The following is a 20,247-nucleotide window of genomic DNA, read 5'->3' as shown; positions in this document are numbered from 1 at the left end:
AAAATACATAAACATTGATAGCTAAATTTATTATTATATTAATAAAAGATATGTACAAATAACAAAAAATATTAAAATTGTGATGAATTATCTTTAATTACTCATTTTCGAAATTGATATAGATTAAATTAGTCTAATTTTTTTCGAGAGAAACCAATGGTTAATAATAATTAGATGAATTTCTCGATTTTTCTTTTTGTATCACAGTGGGAATGAGTAGAAAAGAAAGGTGGGTAAAGGCAAAAGAATCTAAAACCTTGGAATTTATACCAAAGCAAAAGAAGCTCACTTTTTTCATGCTTTAATCCTCTATATATACACGCATATACATACATAAATGAGGCAAAAATAGCCTAAAACATAGAGATGGGTTGGCTGTTCAAGGACAAAGGTCCTGGTTGGAAGAAAGGATGGACGGAACAAGCAATAACCTCCATTTCAGCACCACCTTTGCCTCTCCTTTCAATATTCGGCATCATATGTGTCCTCCTCATGGTTTCTTCTTACATCAACTTGAAGAGAGAGGTCCACCATACGGTGTTTAACTTGAAGCTGTTCCTTCTGTTCTTGCCTGTCATGTTGATTTTTGCAGCTCAGTTTTTGAGTAAGTGTGAAAGGTTGGTGGTTCCTTACGTGAGGACGAAGAGGGACTTGGTACGTAGGACTTGGGACTTGCCTTGGGGTATGATTATGGTGGTGGTTGTGCTTTTGGTCATGCTCTCTTACCAGTCTTATTTTCATTCTATGTGGTCTCCTAATATTTGGAGGTCTGTGTATCTGTGAAACAGCTTTTTGTTTATTGCTATACACCCCCCCCCCCCAAGCACCCATCGCTTGGATGATATTGGAAGCTGAATAATCTCTATAAATCATCTTTGTTGGATTAAATAGATTCGATCAAGTCAATTATGATGATTAAATGCGATTTTCATAATTAAAATTATTGAATCAATTAAATGGAATTTTATTTTTATTTCACTCAACCCACCAATAAGCACTTTATTCCACATTTTCAGCCCTAGAGAAATGGATGCCTCTACCATGTTTATCAGCAAAAGAATAAAAAAGATGGCGGGGCTGATATGACAACCACAAAATGCTAATTCGTTAATAATTAATTAGCCCTTCTAAACTAAATGATAATTGGTAAAAAAAAAAGAATACAACAATACTTATGCAATATTAATTAGCAATATAATACAAGAACCCCAAAAATTCAAATAGGCTCATCTTGTCTTGGTATAGTGTGTATACTACCAGAAACACTTCGTTTTGGGCTTACTTGGGTTATTTTCTATGTGAAGGACTGGGCTTACAAGTATAGCTTCCTCGGTTTCTGTATATTTGGCTCAAAGTGAAAGCTGGTCTATCTTCCCCCGATTTAGAACACCATGGGCAAATCCAAGGCTACATTTGAGAGTTTTGACTTAAATGGTGGAATTATAATTTTCTTTTACAAATTAATAATAGAATTTAGAAGACATGCCAAACATTTTTCAGACAGAATTTAATTGGTCCGCTGACTTGTCCGAAATACAGTGAGCTAACAAAACCTCATCCTCTTCAATGCCAACGTCTCGAGCCACAACCAAAAACAGTTCAACCACCCTCCTTTAAGTGTTGGTCTAAACCCGCGTGCCTCTCTGGTTTCCGCCACTAAAACAGTTTGTTTAACCTTTTTGGCACTCTTCTAACTTGAAACTACTCCCAAAAATTCCACTAACAAAACCAGTTCGTGTGTGAGACAATGAAGGGTAAGGCAACCAAGAACCCAATCTTCGCCTTCACCACATGGATCCGACGACAACCACCGAAGATGAAAGCGTTTTTAGCGACTATCTCAGGGATGGCAGCTCTTTTGTTCTTGAGAATGGTGGTGGAAGATCACAACAATCTTTTTGTTGCTGCTGAGGCTGTTCATGCTTTGGGTACTTTTGTCCTTATTTACAAGCTTACCAAAGAGAAAGCTTGTGCTGGTACTTCCTTTTTTTTCTTTGATTGATGTTCTTTTGGATGTTCATGCATAATCAGTGATATTTTGTAGCTATAAATGCCTCTTGCTGTAAGAAAAAAAATAGAATCTTTGACCTTAATCTTGTTTGTATGTTTCTTGGTTGGTAATCGAGGATCAGATATTATCCATTAGTGGAGATATTTAGTATGTTTATTTCATTTACGGTAGAATAACCCCAGTCCGTAAGGTTTCGATCCATAGGAGTAGATTTTGGTCGCAATATAGTAAATGATTTTATCCATTAAATTTTCTAAATTTTAAATTTATCTTATCTTATTAAAATAAAATTAATTACACTTAATTTTTCTATATTTTCACCATGAAATTTTTCGAATAATCTTTACTTTCATATTTTTTTTTAAATTTGAAATGGAAAGCAAGAGATTAATGGCATTAAGATTAATCAATTTGAGTTTTAGGTATTTTTTTCTTGATTTAAGAAATTGATCAACCATTTTATTCTAAAATTGTTGAAATTTTTTCTTAGTTGACCAATTTTTAATCAAGAAAACAAATAGCTAAAACTCGGATTGATTAATCTTAACAACTCTAATATCTTGCTTTTCATTCTAATTGTTTTGCTAAAAATAGAGAGGAAAATTTAGTTGTAGTTGTTTGTATTTTAATAAGGTAAGATAAATACAAAATTTAAAGTTTAGAATCATTTATTTTAATGTAATGGCTAAGATCATTTTTGTTCCCATTTAAAAAATTCTTACTATAATTGTTACTATAATTTTTTTTTTCAAAAATTGATTCAAGACAAGTGGGTAAGCTTTCAATTAAAAACTTCTGGTTCAGGTTGATGGTCAGATCAAACTCGTAGCACCACAACACAAGGAGTTTACTACAGTAGGAATTTTTTTTGGATTGGGTTTTGAAATTTTATAAAATCATTTTGCAAGATAAAAAAAATTTCTATACTCTTTCTCAATTTGGAAATTGAATAAATTGATTCTTCTCAGTGTTGAAAGTGAGTAATTAAGGACAATTAATCATGGTGTTCAAAATTTTTTGTCAATTTATCCTACTTTTGATTGATATAATAGCCATTAATATCTACACATTTTGTCAATTTGGTTCAAATTCTACAAAATTCAACAATTTAGCAATCAAAATTTACACATTTTACCAATTTAGTCTTTATTCTAAATTCGTTGATATCTAACGAGGGCTAAATTTGTTGATTTTTTTATTTAAATCATAACCAAAATGACAAAATTCGTAAATGTTGAATGTTAAATTTATAATTATACAAATAAAAAGTAAGATACTATAATTAATTGGTTGCTCATTTTGAAAATTGGCATAATTAAATTACTACCTTCTTTATAAAAATTAATTTGCTCAATATCAAAATTAAGAAATTAAAAACATCTTTCTACTTATTTGCAAGAGGTATAAAAATTGCATCCATGTTGTTTTTAGCAAAACTTTCCCCGCACCGTTACCATCCCTACCAATACCTTAAAAAGGAGATATATATATATATATATATACACATGTGTATTTATTTTGTTGATAATTCATTTCATCAACTACTACCTTTGCATGCGTCTTAATTTCACTTCTCTTTGCAGGACTTTCCCTTAAATCACAGGAACTAACAGCTATATTTTTAGCTGTTCGATTATACTGCAGTTTTGTAATGGAATACGACATACATACACTACTTGATACAGCTACGTTAGGGACAACCCTTTGGATCATTTACATGATCCGTTTTAAACTAAGGTCAACGTACATGCACGACAAAGACAATTTAGGAATCCACTATGTGGTCTGTCTTCGTATCTAACCTCTTTGTTCCTTTGTTATTGCTACATTGTGTTTTGTTTTAACGTTTTCATGTATTTCGAACCATTTTCCGTCGCTTAAACGCGCTGAGTTTATTTCCTAACAGGTCATACCTTGTGCGGTTTTGTCGTTGTTTATTCATCCAACAACAAGTCATCTTTTGTTCAATAGGATTTGCTGGGCTTTCTGTGTTTACCTCGAAGCTATTTCGGTTCTGCCTCAGTTGCGGCTCATGCAGAACATTCAGGTAAGGCAACAAGCGATAAGCGCTCGTCGCTCTTAAAACCGATACTTGTTTGAACATATATCACCTTTCCTTTTTGTGTCTCCGTTTCAGATCATCGAACCGTTTACCGCACATTACGTGTTTGCGTTGGGCGTTGCGAGGTTCTTTAGTTGTGCACATTGGATTATCCAGGTAGAATGGACTTGCATATACGCTGAGCAATGTTTCTTGATTGATTGACTTGAATGTTGGATCTAAATGAGTAGACGTTCTTTTGCCTAGGTATTCGACACTCGAGGGCGCTTATTGACGGCTCTGGGATACGGATTATGGCCTTGTTTCGTCCTGCTTTCCGAGATTGTTCAGACTTCCATTTTGGCAGATTTTTGCTACTACTATGTCAAAAAGTGAGTATCGTGCATGAATTTTACAACATGCCTTCAATTGATAAATCCGTCGTTAAAAGCGTTTATTTTCCTTCAATTTAACAGTATCCTCGGCGGACGACTCGTCGTGCGACTCCCCTCCGCTGTGGTGTAAACTTTGAAGGTAGCAAAATAAGGATGGTTAGTGTACTTTCATTCTCTTCTGGCAGCAACTAAGGCAATGATTACAAGGAATCAATAAAGTTAAGGATGAATTATATTTGTTCATATACGTAGTTCATTTGAATATTTCACCAAAATAAACTATATAGTATCATCAGGTTTGGTAAACGACATAAATGAAGTCCAGAGAAAATTAAAATCATCATGGTCATGAAGCCTTTCAAATTATTCAAATAAGCTTTGATATATAACATTTCATAAAAGGCTTTTTACTTTTAAGAATCGATTGATTTTTTTTTAACAATAATCTCATTATAATTAGTTCTTATCATCTCTGTTATTTTTATACAATGCTTAAAATTACTTATAATTTATCTTCAACCTTTAAATAGTAGAATAATGTACTTCAATGCATTCGAACTCACATCTTACTGTATTGACAACAATGTCAATACCAATTAAGCTAATACTCAATTAACAAAGAATGAGTTTTTAACTAGAACGGTTTAAGAGTGAGGTTGTTGATCTAAATTTGAAGGTTGATTTGATATTTAGGAAAGTTTGAATAAAACTATTAGATTTGAAATAATTCAGGTTTGGGCTCTAATATTAAAATCTTGAGTTTTGTTAAGTTTATTTTAAGTTTATAATATATATATATATATATATATATATATATTTTATGTTTTATGTAATTTATACCAATTAGAATTAATATACTCTAATGCAATACGAATATTAAAAAATATGTTACCCTATTTATATTTAAAAATTTAATAACACCATAGGAAAATAAAAGTAAAAATATAACTACTAAATATTAAATGATTTATCATCCTAAAAATAATATGACTGGATTTAAGTAGATTTGAACAAAATTTGAGGTTCATATTTTAGATTGAATCGATTATGGACAACTATGTATTGTATTCCAATACCATATATGAGACTAATTCAACTCAATCCATGAACATTTCTATCTAGTATTGTAAGAACTAGGTCGATTTTCAAACTAATCAAACTATTGATTTTTATTCAATCAATTTAATCATTACAAAATAAAAATAAAAAGTAGATAAATACAAATAAATAATAACATAAAACATTTTTCTTTTAAAACTGAGAAATATCTAAAGCCCAGAGAGATATAACAAACAAGAGCCCAAGGACTAAGCCCAAAATCCCAACAAGCTTTCCAAGAGTCGCCAAGCAAGGAGGAAGAGGGAGAGAGCATTGGCATCATGACGAGAGGTCACTGCAATTGACCCAATGGCATGCACGCCTCCGACGGAGGTCATGACATTGTGAAGCACAAAAAAAAGACACCGAGGTTGCCACAAAACAAGCAAGAACACCAATAGAGGAGGAGCCAAGGTTGAAAACAAACTTAGAAGATAAGCAACAACAGATACCAGGAGGAACTGGTGCGATGACACTAAAGTCCATCCAAGATTAGATCATGTGAAACAGCAGAGAGTCATCGACGTCGTAGCACCAAGAGCAAAGGGCTTTGCTAAGCAGAGGAATGATAAATAAAATCCGTCAAAACACCATAGTATCCGTCATTATAGCTTTAATCATTCTCCAAGTTTATAATATTAGAGTTAATTGGTTCAACCATCGGATAAGATATTTGGCGAGAGTTATTGTGTCATTGCATGTTAAATCGAAACTCCTCCCTTGAGCTTGGAAAGGACAAAAGAGAGCTATTCATGTAGAGTCCAGAAAAAGGACCATTTCAGTTAACCACCAACTTCGGAATCGGAGTTGGGTACAAAATGCTTAACATTGATTGAGCCGCCAGATTCATCTTTCGACTTATTAATACAAAACTCCATAAGGGATACTTGCAGTTTCAAATATAAATATATATTCGAATAATTTTATAAAATAAAATTAATACAAAACAATATATTCATTCGCAATTCTTGTTTTCGTTATAAAAGAAAGGTGGAATGGAATAGGGATCATCCTTTGCAAGCTGTGAGGCATTAAGGTTTAATGATTGGGGGAGTAGGGAGCCAGCTGTGACATATTCTTATCTTTTATAGACCCCTTGTTTTCTTTTGTACCAAACATGACTTTTGGTTTGGTTCTAGGTTCACAGTTCCCGATGTTAGTCCAACCATGACAGAGACAATGATTTTCATTCGTGCGTGTGTGTATCCAAATGGCCCTACCTTTCCCTACAGTTAGTAATAGTTCCCTTTATCCATTTACTTCATATATGATCTGGCTGGATAAACTACAAACGAGCTTTTCAACTTCCTGTAGGTGCCAGCCTGCCTCACTGATTTTCACTCAATTGATATCATTATTATTATAATATTTAAGAGCATATAGATTTTCAACGGCACCAAAGCGTTAACTTGGGTTATTGATAAAAAGCAATGCATAAAAAGAAAAAACTTAAAATAGATATAAATATTAATTTTTATATATTATTTTATCTATACCTCATGGCTCGCTAGCCTCGTAAGATACTCCGCGAGAACCAAATTATATCAATTAAAAACCCAAAAGCTTCGCATCTTGTGAACCCTCTACCTCATTGACCCACAACAAGATGAACACATATTGTGGGGACCAATTATGCATCTGTCAAAAGCAAATTATTCATAAATTGTAATTACTCGTTGTCTTAATATGATAATTCATATTCGTGTAAAAAGGATATTAGTAAGTCAATTGAGCTCTAGTGATAGATGAATTTAGAAATTTTTTAGCAGGTCAAAATTAAATTATAAATTTTAAGATATCAAAATATAATCTTATCATTTATTAAAATTTTATTTCATCATTTTTTAAATGACAATTTTACCATATTTAACATAAATTTTCATTATTCATAAAAAAATTAAATTGCATTATTTTTATTTTTTAGGGAGGAGGGCAAGACCCTGCTTACCCCATTTAAATTAGCTCATGTCTAAGAAATATAAAATTAATAAACGAATGATATATGACACCTTTAGAATGACCAACGATACTCTTTATGAAACCTCATGGCTTAGGAATACGAATCTCTCTCTCAGCTATCTGCTCATATTGAATGAAGTATAATCCATCACCATAATTTTAACTTGGTGTCAACAAGTATTTTATTTTCATTGATAAATTAGGGTTAGTGGGGAATGAAATCATTAGCTGCTGAATGCTAATAGTAGTTAAACAATGCACTAAAATGCTTAAAAGATATAACACCAACTTTAATACAGCTAAAACAAAGGCATAATTGGGCATTGAGTTGAGCACAACTCTATATGCCCTAAAAAGGGTCACTAAAATTCATTTCCGAAACATACTTCCAAAACTGCTGAAATTGAAATTCGATGGATAAGTATCAGCCACTTACAGCTGTTGTGGAAAAGGAGACTTTGGTACAGCTGTCCCAATTGATTGCATTTATTTTTGCATCATCAAGTGCTCTAATTGGTCTAATTTTGATTTTAGTCCCTCTACTATATCAACATCCATTCATTTGCCCTACTTTAAACTTCGACTCCAATTCTCATGCACGTACGCAAACCTTTCCCTTTTACTAATTCTTACAAGCTTAATAACATCATCACAACCAATAGTATTATCAACATCGATCGGCATAATAAAAACATTATAAAAGTAGAGGGACTAAATTTTAAATTTTGATATAATATTTTTTTTTTTCAATTTCATTAATTAGCTTCCATAATTTCTAGATGCCTCCAAATGTAGCAGTGCCACTCATATGATATAGAATTGTAAGGTAGCCCCTTTTGAGTTCCAATTTCAAATTTGGTTGCATCGATGTGACGAAAAATATTAAAGAAGGCATCCAAATATAGGAGGCCGAATGAGAATATGAAATCATATAAATATACAAATCATGAAACAGACATTAGAGGATCCATTGTTTTCACTTTTGCCCAAAATTCACCACCAAAAATTATCTGCTTTTATTATCAATGGGGGAAATAGTAGTGGGAGCTAGCAGCCTTAGTCCCTCAAATTCATTTTATTTTATTTTATTTGAATTACAACGATAGGGCAAAGTCCGAATAACAAATGTAACTAGCGTAACTTAAACCCAGATCATATTTAGGACAATAAACACCTTTAACCATCAAGCCATCACATGGGGTTTTAGTCCTTCAAATTCTTTAAACCTAGTATGAATATATATATATATGTATGAATGCATTTGGGAGATTTTTCTATTATAAAGACCGGATTAAATTAATATCGTCCTTATACTATTAAAAAGTAATGAATAATGTCAATTTTTAACAATGTTAACCGTTATTGTCATTTTTAAACACTAAATGTTAATTTTGTTTGAATTTGGCCTTATTTGATTTTTTTAATAATTAAAAATTAAATTGATCAATTTAATAGTAGAGATACTCATTTGATCAATTCCTATAATAAAAAGAACTCGTAAGTACTATTACTTTGAGGGAGGGTTGAGATAATTTTTTTAAAAATTAAGGAGCCAAAGCTAAACATAGTAATGTTAAAATGGCTTAAATTAAACAATTAATTTATGGAGGGACCAAAAATATTATCTCATCTAACTAAGGTCCAAATTTTGATACTTCTTTGTAAATAAAAACATTTTAATTTATTTTTAAAATACTTTTAATGTGCTATTATTTGATTTACTAAGGATATATATCAATGAATATTTTGGTATTTTCAAACCCTTAAAATCAATGAATTTAATTTATTTAGAATAGTTTGTTTCTTAGTTTTAGGTATAAAGATAAATTTAGTCCCTAACATTTATTTATTATGTTATTTTGGTTATTTTGGTCCTCAACCTTTAAAATTTAATCAAATTATTTATTTTTCACGGAAAACCGATTGAACTGTTAACATTTTAATGACATTGTGACATTTTACGTATAATTCACGGCTAACATGGATAAATTTTCTAAATGTTTTTATGAACCTTTTAAAAATTTGTTGATTTTTAAATATATATATATTTTGAATTTATATGAATTATATGTGGACTACCACATTAGTGACCACATCAATGTTGTAAAATTTTAACAGTTCAGTCAAATTTTTCATCCAAAAGCATGCAATTTGACTAAAATTTAAAGGTTGAGAGCCAAAATGACCTTAAAAAAATAATAAAGACCAAAATGACCTTAAAAAAATAATAAAGACCAAAATGACAAATAAATAAATGTTAGGGATTAAATTTATCTTTTGCCTAATTTTCATCATAGTGCTATATAAATAGACTTGTGTGTATGAAAATTTCTCTCTTTTACAAAATTTGGTATATTTTCTTGTTTAGAATTTATCATAAAATATAAATTGGATAATTGATTTTATATATTTAGGAATTACTAAACCTCATTATTGCTTATTAATATTTATGTGGGTATATCACTCTTGGTTTAAAGAGGAATAGATTCAAATCGTAAAATGGATGAGTACACTTATAATTTCTTACATGTAAAAAATTAAATTCTAGACAGTTATGGATTTAAAATTTAATACAAATTTCTGTCATTACAACAATAATTTAGAACACATTTTTTTATACAAGTTACGTATTACTGAAAGAGATAAATATCATACATAATATTAATAAATAATTTTTATTATTCGATCTCTAAATATAGAATGAATATCTTTGACTAATAGAAAATGTTGTTTATGATTTAAAACATAAGAAAAATGAGAAAATTTAATTAATTATTGAAAAAAAACTACCCAATAATCTGACATGGATGCCATTGAATTTGCACGCACCGGCCTACTATTAGCTGGCCATGGATGGAGGTGGTTGAATTATTCCTTTGTTTAAGTTCTAAAATATAAGATTTTATAAATTTAAAATTTTTATAATTTGAAAATAATTTAATTAAAATTTTTAAAAATTTAGTTGCTAAAGCCTTTTGACCCTTTAGTTTTATTAGCTTTAAAAATTTTAATTTACTTTTATATAAAATAAGAATTAAATTAAATAAATATATAAAATTTAGAATTAATTATATTATTATATCTTATATATAAACATCAAATTTTAATAAATAATTTATTCCGTTCCGTTCACTCGTTTAATGTATTAGAATTTATTTATCCTTTTTCAGCAAAAAGCTAAAATGTATTTTATGGTATAGTATAAAGATTTTGTCGTAGTTTTACCACTTTAATTATTAGCTTAATAAGATAAATATTTTGTACATATTAACAAATTTGAATATTTTTGTTTTTGTGTTGACAAGACACTCTCATGTCTTGTCTAAGTCATGACCATTGATCTCAAGTTCATATAGTACGGATTTGTCATCTCCAGAACAATATCATTCCCAAAGCAAATAAAACAGAAACTTTGAAATAATTTAAAGATTTTGTACATATATATTTCAAGGATTAAAATAAAATTTTACTGTTTTTAAGTATAAAAAATAAAAATTTAAAGAATAGTAAAAAAAAAAAAAAACCAAAGTGGTGGGCTATGCCTATGTCCCTGTTTTTCAAACCCGAGACTGATAGATATCATGACAAAAATCCCAAGTTTTGTTGTCTAATTTATTAACCCCACAGGAAAAATAAAATTGGGTTAATATTTAATATATTGATCATATATAATTTTATAATAACTATTAAATAAAATAATGATACGTGGATGAAAATAAAATTGAATGAATTTGGTTTTATTTTTTTTAATAATACGTAATTATTTAAAAGGGATGGAATATAAATGTGAGAAAGAAATTGGTTACTTTATTATTCCAGATGGTTCCAGTGGGGTTGTTCCTCCACCAGATATTCCCCAACAAGCTCACCATTTTCACATTTCTTTTTTCATTTCTCCTTAGCTTACAGCTTATCATATTTCACCAGTTTACTACAACCATTAATTATACTTTTCTTTGCTCTGTCCACTTAACTTTTTGGGGGCTATATATACCTGAAATACTTCACTTATGTTCCACACCAGAACACTAAAGACACACAAGAAAACCAAACACGGTTTCTCTATTATTTTCTTGTCTTAGTTATGGCCATCTTTAAGGCTTTCATTGCTTCACTTCTCATCTCTCTTCTCCTTCTCCAACTTGTTGCTGCTGATCAACTGGTGACAAGTGCCAGCAAGAACAAGGGAACTGCTCCCCCTAAGAAAATTGGTAATCGTCGAGAAAATTAACGTTGTAGGAAGCTAAGAGGCATTAAGACACTTTCTAAACATGTTGATTTTGTGTTTGGCTTTCTTTTTGTTTTTCAGACTGCGGCGGGGCTTGTGCGGCAAGGTGCCGATTATCATCGAGGCCACACCTATGCAAGAGGGCATGCGGGACATGTTGTGCACGCTGCAACTGTGTTCCACCGGGGACAGCCGGTAACCAAGAAATGTGTCCTTGCTATGCTAGCTTGACCACCCACGGTGGCCGACGCAAGTGCCCTTGAGTGTTAACCGACAATCGGAACGAATCTTTCTCTTTTGATGTTGTTATGAAATTAATAAACGTATGCATGGTTTAGTTAAGAATAATTCTAAAAAAAAAAAAAAAAAAGTGACCTTTGTAAAGCACGAATCATTTTACTTAATCACTTGTTTTTTTTAGCGATATTATATGATGTATGATTTCTTATTTTGAGTTTGAATATATAATAAATAAATAATCGAAATTTTCTTTATTTTTATTTACATGGTCTTATTGATTAAAATTTAAGACATAAATTTAAACACACGTAAATACATTTTTCTCATCCGTAAATGATATAAACCGGATTATCTCATCATCACCGAAATAAGGGTATACCACCTTTGTAAAAGCATAGGATTTAATTTATTATATGTCTATTTAACCATTGATATGCGACAAAGGCATCCCGAAAACAATGGCATTTACGGATAATTACTTTTATTCCGATTAGATTAAATTAACTCAATTTAATTAATTGATTAAAGAATACGATTTAAATATATTTTTAGAGAAGAGAATTTTGAAAAATATTGTTTAAATAAATTTAATTGTTTTTATTTTTATTTTTATTTTTATTTTTGATATATAGTTTTATCGTTAATATTTAAAAAACTCAAGCCGAAATCATTTAATATCTATCCTAAGCCTAAACCTTGTATCCATATATTCAAACATTAATTGAACTCCAAAGTCCAAGACTCCTCTCTTAAAAAAGAAAAGAAAAAAATCTTAAAGTTGTGTCATTGTTGGTGGTCGTTGCTTACTTTCTCCCACATATTTTTCCTATTTTCTTCTCCACGGGCGTAGGCTACGGGCAGGCAATGCCTTTCACCCCTTTAGCTAAGTGATAGTGATAGAATAACAATTTTACTCCATTTTAGTTATAATTTAAGCATTTTCTTTTATTTTTAATTTCTCCTACTTTTAAAATTTTATTTTGCATCATATTCCTTATTTTAGCTTATAGCCAACACCCAGCTCTGTAAGATATTATCCGCTTTGGGCGCACATGACCCTCATGGCTTTGTTCTTGGGAGCGCCCCATATACCCCCTAAATGCCTCTTACTACTTAAATGTTGCAACCCCTTTATATAGCCCAAATCTCTCTCGTGCTTTGTCGATGTGAGATTTGCCTAGGGTGTTACACTAACCCTAAGTTAAGTTATCGGACTTTCGTATTCTTAGTTTTGACAACTCAAACTACTTAGCCTAGAATTAATTGAGTCACCTAATTATTAATTGAGCCAATAATTACCCTTAATTTAAGTACTTAACACCCTTAGTTAGGAATACTCTTTTGGTCTCATCTTCACTAAATATTACCATCTAAGATACCCTTTCGGTCTCACCTAAGCAAACTGATAACTTTTCGGTCTTTCAACTTGATACAAGTCTACTCAATAGGATACCTTTTCGATCTCACATGTCTAAATATTTTACTATGGTCATCAATCTTAATATACTAAGTTCTCTTGAATAAAACCTCAATTTTAGATAACTATTGTTCAACTTCAGTTAATGTCTATGAGGAAGCCTACACTGCCTAGAACTCTTCTCAACCTTGTGTCTTGCATGAGAAATGCACAACAAATCTTGCGGCACGTGAATGGGTCGGTTCATGATGGTGTAGCACTTGTGCTGAAAGGGAGCAATGACTCTGGCAAGACCACGTTCTTGCGTATTTTAGCGGGATTCTCACGACCTTCTGCTGGTCAGATACTTTGGAATGGCCATGACACTAGCCAGTCAGAAATCTTCCACCAATACAAGCTTCAACTGAATTGGCTTTCCCTCAAGGATGCAGTGAAAGAAAAGTTCACTGTCCTAGACAATGTTCAATGGTTTGAGGTAAGCATGAGTTCGTTGTATAGGCTCCAAGCTCTTGTGGCCTAGCCTTTAATTTGTAACCCTTTGTGTTTTTATGTTTCTTACATGTTTTACAGTGTACCCATTTCTTTAATTTAATGAAATCCATATATTCAAACAAAAAAATAAAAATTCTATATCCAACCCAACATATATATATATAAATCCAACCTACCGAATAACCTATTGAGATTCTTGAATTGAACAAAGTTTATCAAAATGGTGGTCCTAGATGCCATTAATTTGGTTCGTAAAGCATATAATATTTTGAATGTGTGACATCGATAGGGGAACGCGTCATTGGAACTTTTTAAAGAAATGTTAAAAGATGAAAAACATGCATGGTTACTTCATAATCATATTCAGAAATAAAAGTTATATAATTCTATATACTTTTTCTGATTATCATCTAATCATACTTCAATTAACAAATATTAGGTGTAATAGTAAGATACATTATATATTTAAGAAGATAATTTAAATTCGGACCTTGGAGATGACATTATCCAGAAGAGCAGCCATGAGTCCCGAAAAAATTAGTCCTCATAAACCATGATCAGATACAATTAACAAGTGTTAGGTGTAGTGGTAAGACACATTATGTTTTTAGGAAGAGAATTTAAATTTTAACCTTAAAGATAACATCATCAAGAGAGACAATCACGAACCTTGAAAAAATTAGTCGTTATAAACAGTGATCAAATATAAAAGATATTTTGCCCATTCCAAAAGGAAAATCTTGAATAATACTTCTTGATCAATCTCTTTCATTCATTTATTTATTGGAAAATAACAAGAATAATGGCAGTGGATTTTCTTTTTAATTCTGCAAATGAGATTAATGTTTATCTCTTTTATTTATTTATTTTAAAATACCAATTAAGGAAACTGACACATTTTTAACCTCCACAATAAAGTTATTAAGTGACTCGAAAAATAAGAGGGTTAAGATGAAAATGTAAAATTCAGAAAATGAGTTTGGGTATAATTTAAGATCCATTTTCTATATGACCGGGTCTTGAGAAAGACTCGGGTTTAGCTCAACTTGAATATATTATTTTATAAAAAATAATTATATTAATTATATATATTAAATAAATCATTATATATAGGTTGAGTATTTAGTACTTTGGCAATATACCTTTTTATTCCACTAACTATGTATCAACCTCCGACTTAGCTTATGGATTTTAAAAATTCCACTAGCAAGATATCAAATATAAAATTAAATCACTAACTCAACAACAATCAAATTCATTACCTAAAACTTTAAAAAAATTACCTAACTAAATAACTCAATACAAAATATAAAATTTTAAAATTATATTTAATACGCTAAAACATTTATTATATTTATGGTAGTATTTTTATTATAATTTTTTTAACATATTTTTAATGTGTGAGAAAACTTTTATTTTAACATTTTAGTGCATTATATATTTTTAAAAAGTATTTTTAAATTAAAAACTAATCTAAAAATGTCAAATATGGAGGGGCCGAGTCGAACCCAAGTTTATCTTTCTTAAATTGAGTCAAGCTTGGGTAAAAAGGTAAACACATTTTCAAATCGAGCTTAAAAAATTAGTTTAGATACATTGCATGGACCCAGCACGACCTACGAATACATATGAGATAAATGTTCAAATTGGGGTACAATCTTTTAGGAATTACTCACATATGAGTTAAATCTTTCAAAATTATCAGATAATGGCCTAGCCTTTATGAAATTACTCAAATAAGGGCTCAAGAAATTACTCAAAAGGTTTTTTTTTTTTCAAATTCATATTTTAAGTTTTAAATTATATTTCTATTTTATTTTTAAGTAATATTTTATTAGTTGTCACATACTCTATTTTAAGCAAGTCAATATTCACTTAAATTTTACTACGAATTAAATTGAAGTAGGTGAAAAATCTCTTTTTTAAATACGTATATAAATGGTTAGTACTTGTATGAGCGAGCAACCCGCTAAAGGACACATTGCCATTTCTAAGGTCACATAAAAATCAGACCCAAAAAACACACTGACCTGCTCTGCCCCATTGCGATCTCTAAAGACACAAACCAATTTTGTGATGTCTCTGGTAGCTTTACTTTCAAACATCAACCTACTTTACCTTTGGTTACAATCCATTACACCCATCTATCATTACCACTCCTAGTTTGCTATAAATACCATACCATGTCATGCCCTGTTCATCAATTTAATTTTAAAAAACCCAAGCAACAATGGCCATCTCCAATACTCTTTTGGCTACCCTTCTTATTTCTCTTTTGCTGTTAATTGGCTTTGTTGAGTCATCGTCTGATCCAATGGTAAAAATCCCCATTTCTAACCAATGTTTTGTTCTTTAATTCTCGTATACAACATGTAAGATCTTTGGCTCATGTTCATGTTCATGTTCATTTTTTTTTTTTTTGGCAGGTGATCGCCAACATGGTGGAACAGTCTTTCACCGACGACAAAATAGGTACATGAATTGTAATTATAAACGAGTTCATTTCACTTTGTTTTTAAATAAAATGTTGCTAAGTAATATTTGCTTGCTTAATTATGGTTTAGATTGTGAGGAAGCTTGTAAGGAGAGGTGCAAGTTATCGTCGAGGCCGAACCTTTGCAAGAGAGCTTGCGGGACATGCTGTGACCGATGCAATTGCGTGCCGCCGGGCACCTCCGGTAACTATGATGTGTGCCCGTGCTACCGTGACATGACCACCCATGGCGGCAAACATAAATGCCCTTAGATATTATCCCCTTGGCTTAATTTCGACTCTAAAAAGTAAACTTATATTATAAGATTTTTGAAAATAAATTAAATATTGATTGCAATGTAAAACCATATATATGGTTGTACAGTTGTACTTACTTTCTTTCGCTTTAATAATAGTGAAGATTCTTAAGTTGGGAGCTTTACATTTTGAATTTCATTCTCGAATACATTTTCGATTTATATCAATTTATAAATTTGTTAAACTTTTTCAAGTTTAACCTATGTAATGATATGATATTTTAAAATTGTGCAGCATCATCTACAAATTATACTTTTTATAATAATAATAATAAAATAGGTGACATGATACACTCTTATAATGCCACAAAATAATATAAACCCAAATTTGAAAAAAATATTAAACTCAATCAATTGTGAAAAAATATAGAAATTAAATTGAGAAAATTACTGAAATCGAGAACTAAATATTATTTTATCCTGTTCTAAAATAAAAATGGAAACTCATTCATATGTAACCAAAAATAAGCACCAACTAAATATAAATTGTGTAAAAATATCCTTCTTTTAAAAATTGTCTATATGTTAAATTAAAAAGTAAATTGATTATTATATTAAAATTTTAATGTATTTCTACTATTAGAAATTAATTTCTATACATCAACATAAAGTATATTAGAAAAGGCAAAATATAATCTCATAAAGTATATTAGAAAAGACAAAATATAATCTAACTCTTAGTATAAGAATTTCTATAATACTTTTTCTGTAGAAGTTATTTATATTTTGATTTTTTTAATCAATTCATAAACTTGCTAAAAAAACACCAGAATTAAATTAATTAAAATATAAAGAATGATTGCTCTTATTATTCAGCACATAAAGTTACACAGATCATTCGATGAAGAATTAAAAGAACATTATTTTAAATATATATATAATTATCAATAAATAAATTTTTAACATCGATAATACTTTTAACTTCAAATATATATCAACAATCCTTAAAAAAACTGTCCCACAGCTCTATTTTTGGTAGTCAGTATTGTAGCAAAGGAAAACAGGAGTAAAGGGGACACCATGTATTTCAGTTTTCAAGTTGCACACAAATTAATAATATCACACACACAAAAAGAAAAGCAACAAATGGGCAAAATTCAACACAAATTGCACTAATCTCTGTTTCATGCAGAATCATCTTTACTCTAGCTTCTCCAGCTCTCCCATTCTCTCTATTATAGCCTGCAAAAATGCAACAACACGAACTTTCAGTGCTATAGTTTTGAAACCATCAAGCATTAGCATCCCATCCTTATTTGCATAAAATACATCTAACTAGGTAAAAGTACAATGGAGGCTCTTATGCTAGGAGCTAGATAGCCTTTTGCCCCCCATCCTACTAACAAAATGGGGTAATTGATCATTGTACATTGGATCAAAGAGCAAACTGGTCCTGCTGTTAAAAACTCCATCCATTTTTATTGTTGGCTTTTGTACGTCAACATGAGGTACAGGTGACACATCACGTGTAACTGTTTGGTTATTTTCTTAGTTACCTCAGTTTTTAACTGTAGAAATGGATGAAAATTTTAACAGAGAGGACCACTTTGCTCTTTAGTCTAACATATATGGACTAATTTGTTTATTTATTTAGCAGAGCGGGCAAAATGCATTCTAAATCCTAGTACAGGGGCTTCCACCCATCTCACTGCTATTGTTTTCAAAGAGTATACGACCAGTCGTTTTGGTATAATATGTGCAAAAAAACCATGAAAGTTCCATGATGATGATAATAGAGAAGTAGATGACTGGAAAAAGGAGAATGGTAACTGTAGAACCATCGGCATGATAATAGTTAAATGTGTACCTTTTTGCTTGTTTCTTGAAGCTCTCCAGCAAGAATGAATTCATCGAGTATCAGATAGACCTTCAAGAATTTCAAGGGAAACCGTAAATTTCGTGGCAGATGATACAACAATCCACATTAATTCACACACTAACACTGATAATAAGCTCAAATTCATATCAACAGTCATTAATTGTTAACTTGGTGGACATGCTCAATAACAAGATAACGCATGATTATTCCCATGAACGAACAAATAAAAGCAGACAACAAAGCAGAACTAGCTTTCACATGCACAAGAAAGAGACTGCAAAAAGAAAAAGCAAATTGAAAGTGGCAGCTTCATATGAATCACGAAGTAAATTTCGATCCAGCAAGTAACGATCACCCAAAAAGTCAACAATAACTATCGGATTAGTTACATACCTTGTGAAAATTGAAAACCAAGTCAAGCTCACAAACATTGCTGAAGAAATGATCCAATATCTCCACAAATAAATGGATGCATTCCAAGTATGCCAACTCGTTATCGGTTATGTCAACACACAAGGAGAAGAACAATCCGGCATACCGCCTGTAAATTACCTTATGCGTACGAAACTGCAACAAATATATATATATGTGCATACAATCAATCAAACATTCAGCAAGAGCATGCTTAATGGTCTAGATGTTTTGCCCACAGAGTTTGTATTAATGTTCTTATTAATTTCTTCTGGGTTTCTCTCTAAAATCAAGATTAATTAAAGAAATAAAGAAAAAAAAAACCTTTATTACTCCTAAAATTTTTCAAGGAAATCGAAAAAAGAAGAAAAATTAATTACAAATTTTTCAAGGAGAATTAGGAAATTACCTACCTCAACGAAATTGGTAAATTTTGGATCTCTATTAACCACCAATCGATGAACCTGTAAATGCATAATCAAGATATTCAAGAACCCTAACTAAGAAAATTACCCAAAATTAAAAGGTCAAGGGAAAATGCAATACCTCGTATTCGACCTTGTGTTTCTCGGAATCTTCGAGGGGAACATAGTATTTGGCTAAACGAGTCTTGCCTTGCCTGTTTTGCAACAAAACGAATCGGATCTGCCATTATAAAACACAACAAAAAACGATCAAAAATATTCCCAGATTTTCTACTGCCAATAAAGAAAAATGTCACCTTCGAGGAAGTAAAATGAGTAAAGATTAAGTTCGTACCATTGTTGGAACCAAAGAGTTCTAGGGTTTAATTGGCAAAATAGCAAAAATCGAGCCTTCGGGTACCAAAAAATTATAATTTTCGAAGTCTCTTTTCACAGATGGTTGAATACTCAAAAGGATTTGAAAGTTTACAAGACGACAAGAAGACACTAGCGTGCACTAACACACACGGGTAGACTCGTGTGATGGCGTTTCTTAACCGTTGATTTGTTTAATTTACTTCTACATCTCTTGGATTTTAAATTTTCTTTTTTTTGGATAATTTTCGATTCCGACTATTGTAGGATAGGTTAACTTGTTAAGTCATTTTAGATTCCAGGTTTATTTATTGTATTTTTTGATAATTTTAGATTTATCGTTTTCAAGTTAATCAAGTCGGATTCTTGAGTTTAGATAAGAATTAACATGACTAATTATTTATGGCATGGTTGATAAACCTGTTAGATAATTCAAATAATATATGGTAAATTTCATGTTTAATCACTTTTCGTAATTTAAATTATGTTTTTGTCATTAAACTTTAAGAATGATGTTATATTTATTAACATTATTCATATGATCATTTATTGATTCCCTACCCCACC

The 20,247-nt window shown here is 30.8% G+C and overlaps 6 protein-coding genes across 6 annotated transcripts; 5 read left to right on the top strand and 1 right to left on the bottom strand.

Moving 5' to 3' along the window:
- Window positions 1-366: 366 nt before the first annotated feature.
- LOC108459958 (uncharacterized) lies at window positions 367-783 on the top strand. Its single transcript, XM_017759351.2, has one exon. It carries the CDS (start codon window positions 367-369, stop codon window positions 781-783), a length of 417 nt encoding a protein of 138 aa, XP_017614840.1.
- A 570-nt stretch (window positions 784-1,353) lies between these two features.
- LOC108459618 (uncharacterized) lies at window positions 1,354-4,867 on the top strand. The gene is made up of 6 exons (XM_017759019.2): window positions 1,354-1,976; window positions 3,595-3,794; window positions 3,918-4,058; window positions 4,149-4,229; window positions 4,320-4,444; window positions 4,529-4,867. The coding sequence occupies exons 1-6, from the start codon at window positions 1,748-1,750 to the stop codon at window positions 4,575-4,577; spliced, it is 825 nt and encodes a 274-aa protein (XP_017614508.1). The 5' UTR covers window positions 1,354-1,747; the 3' UTR covers window positions 4,578-4,867.
- Window positions 4,868-11,321: 6,454 nt separating this feature from the next.
- Window positions 11,322-12,232, top strand: LOC108457987 (gibberellin-regulated protein 1). Its single transcript, XM_017757212.2, has 2 exons — window positions 11,322-11,715; window positions 11,814-12,232. The coding sequence occupies exons 1-2, from the start codon at window positions 11,589-11,591 to the stop codon at window positions 11,993-11,995; spliced, it is 309 nt and encodes a 102-aa protein (XP_017612701.1). The 5' UTR covers window positions 11,322-11,588; the 3' UTR covers window positions 11,996-12,232.
- Window positions 12,233-13,534: 1,302 nt separating this feature from the next.
- Window positions 13,535-13,909, top strand: LOC108459039 (ABC transporter I family member 1-like). Its single transcript, XM_017758409.1, has one exon. It carries the CDS (start codon window positions 13,535-13,537, stop codon window positions 13,907-13,909), a length of 375 nt encoding a protein of 124 aa, XP_017613898.1.
- A 2,142-nt stretch (window positions 13,910-16,051) lies between these two features.
- Window positions 16,052-16,796, top strand: LOC108459847 (gibberellin-regulated protein 11-like). The gene is made up of 3 exons (XM_017759243.2): window positions 16,052-16,198; window positions 16,308-16,353; window positions 16,446-16,796. Exons 1-3 carry the CDS (start codon window positions 16,112-16,114, stop codon window positions 16,625-16,627), a joined length of 315 nt encoding a protein of 104 aa, XP_017614732.1. The 5' UTR covers window positions 16,052-16,111; the 3' UTR covers window positions 16,628-16,796.
- A 771-nt stretch (window positions 16,797-17,567) lies between these two features.
- On the bottom strand, window positions 17,568-19,936 carry LOC108458396 (AP-2 complex subunit sigma). Its single transcript, XM_017757775.2, has 6 exons — window positions 19,661-19,936; window positions 19,448-19,546; window positions 19,315-19,365; window positions 18,884-19,057; window positions 18,479-18,538; window positions 17,568-17,853 (listed from the first exon to the last, which is right to left on the bottom strand). Exons 1-6 carry the CDS (start codon window positions 19,661-19,663, stop codon window positions 17,812-17,814), a joined length of 429 nt encoding a protein of 142 aa, XP_017613264.1. The 5' UTR covers window positions 19,664-19,936; the 3' UTR covers window positions 17,568-17,811.
- Window positions 19,937-20,247: the final 311 nt, after the last annotated feature.

This window comes from Gossypium arboreum, chromosome 6, assembly GCF_025698485.1.
Source record: "Gossypium arboreum isolate Shixiya-1 chromosome 6, ASM2569848v2, whole genome shotgun sequence".
In the NCBI taxonomy this organism is placed as follows: Eukaryota; Viridiplantae; Streptophyta; class Magnoliopsida; order Malvales; family Malvaceae; genus Gossypium; species Gossypium arboreum.
This window is presented reverse-complemented; position numbering and strand designations above follow the sequence as displayed.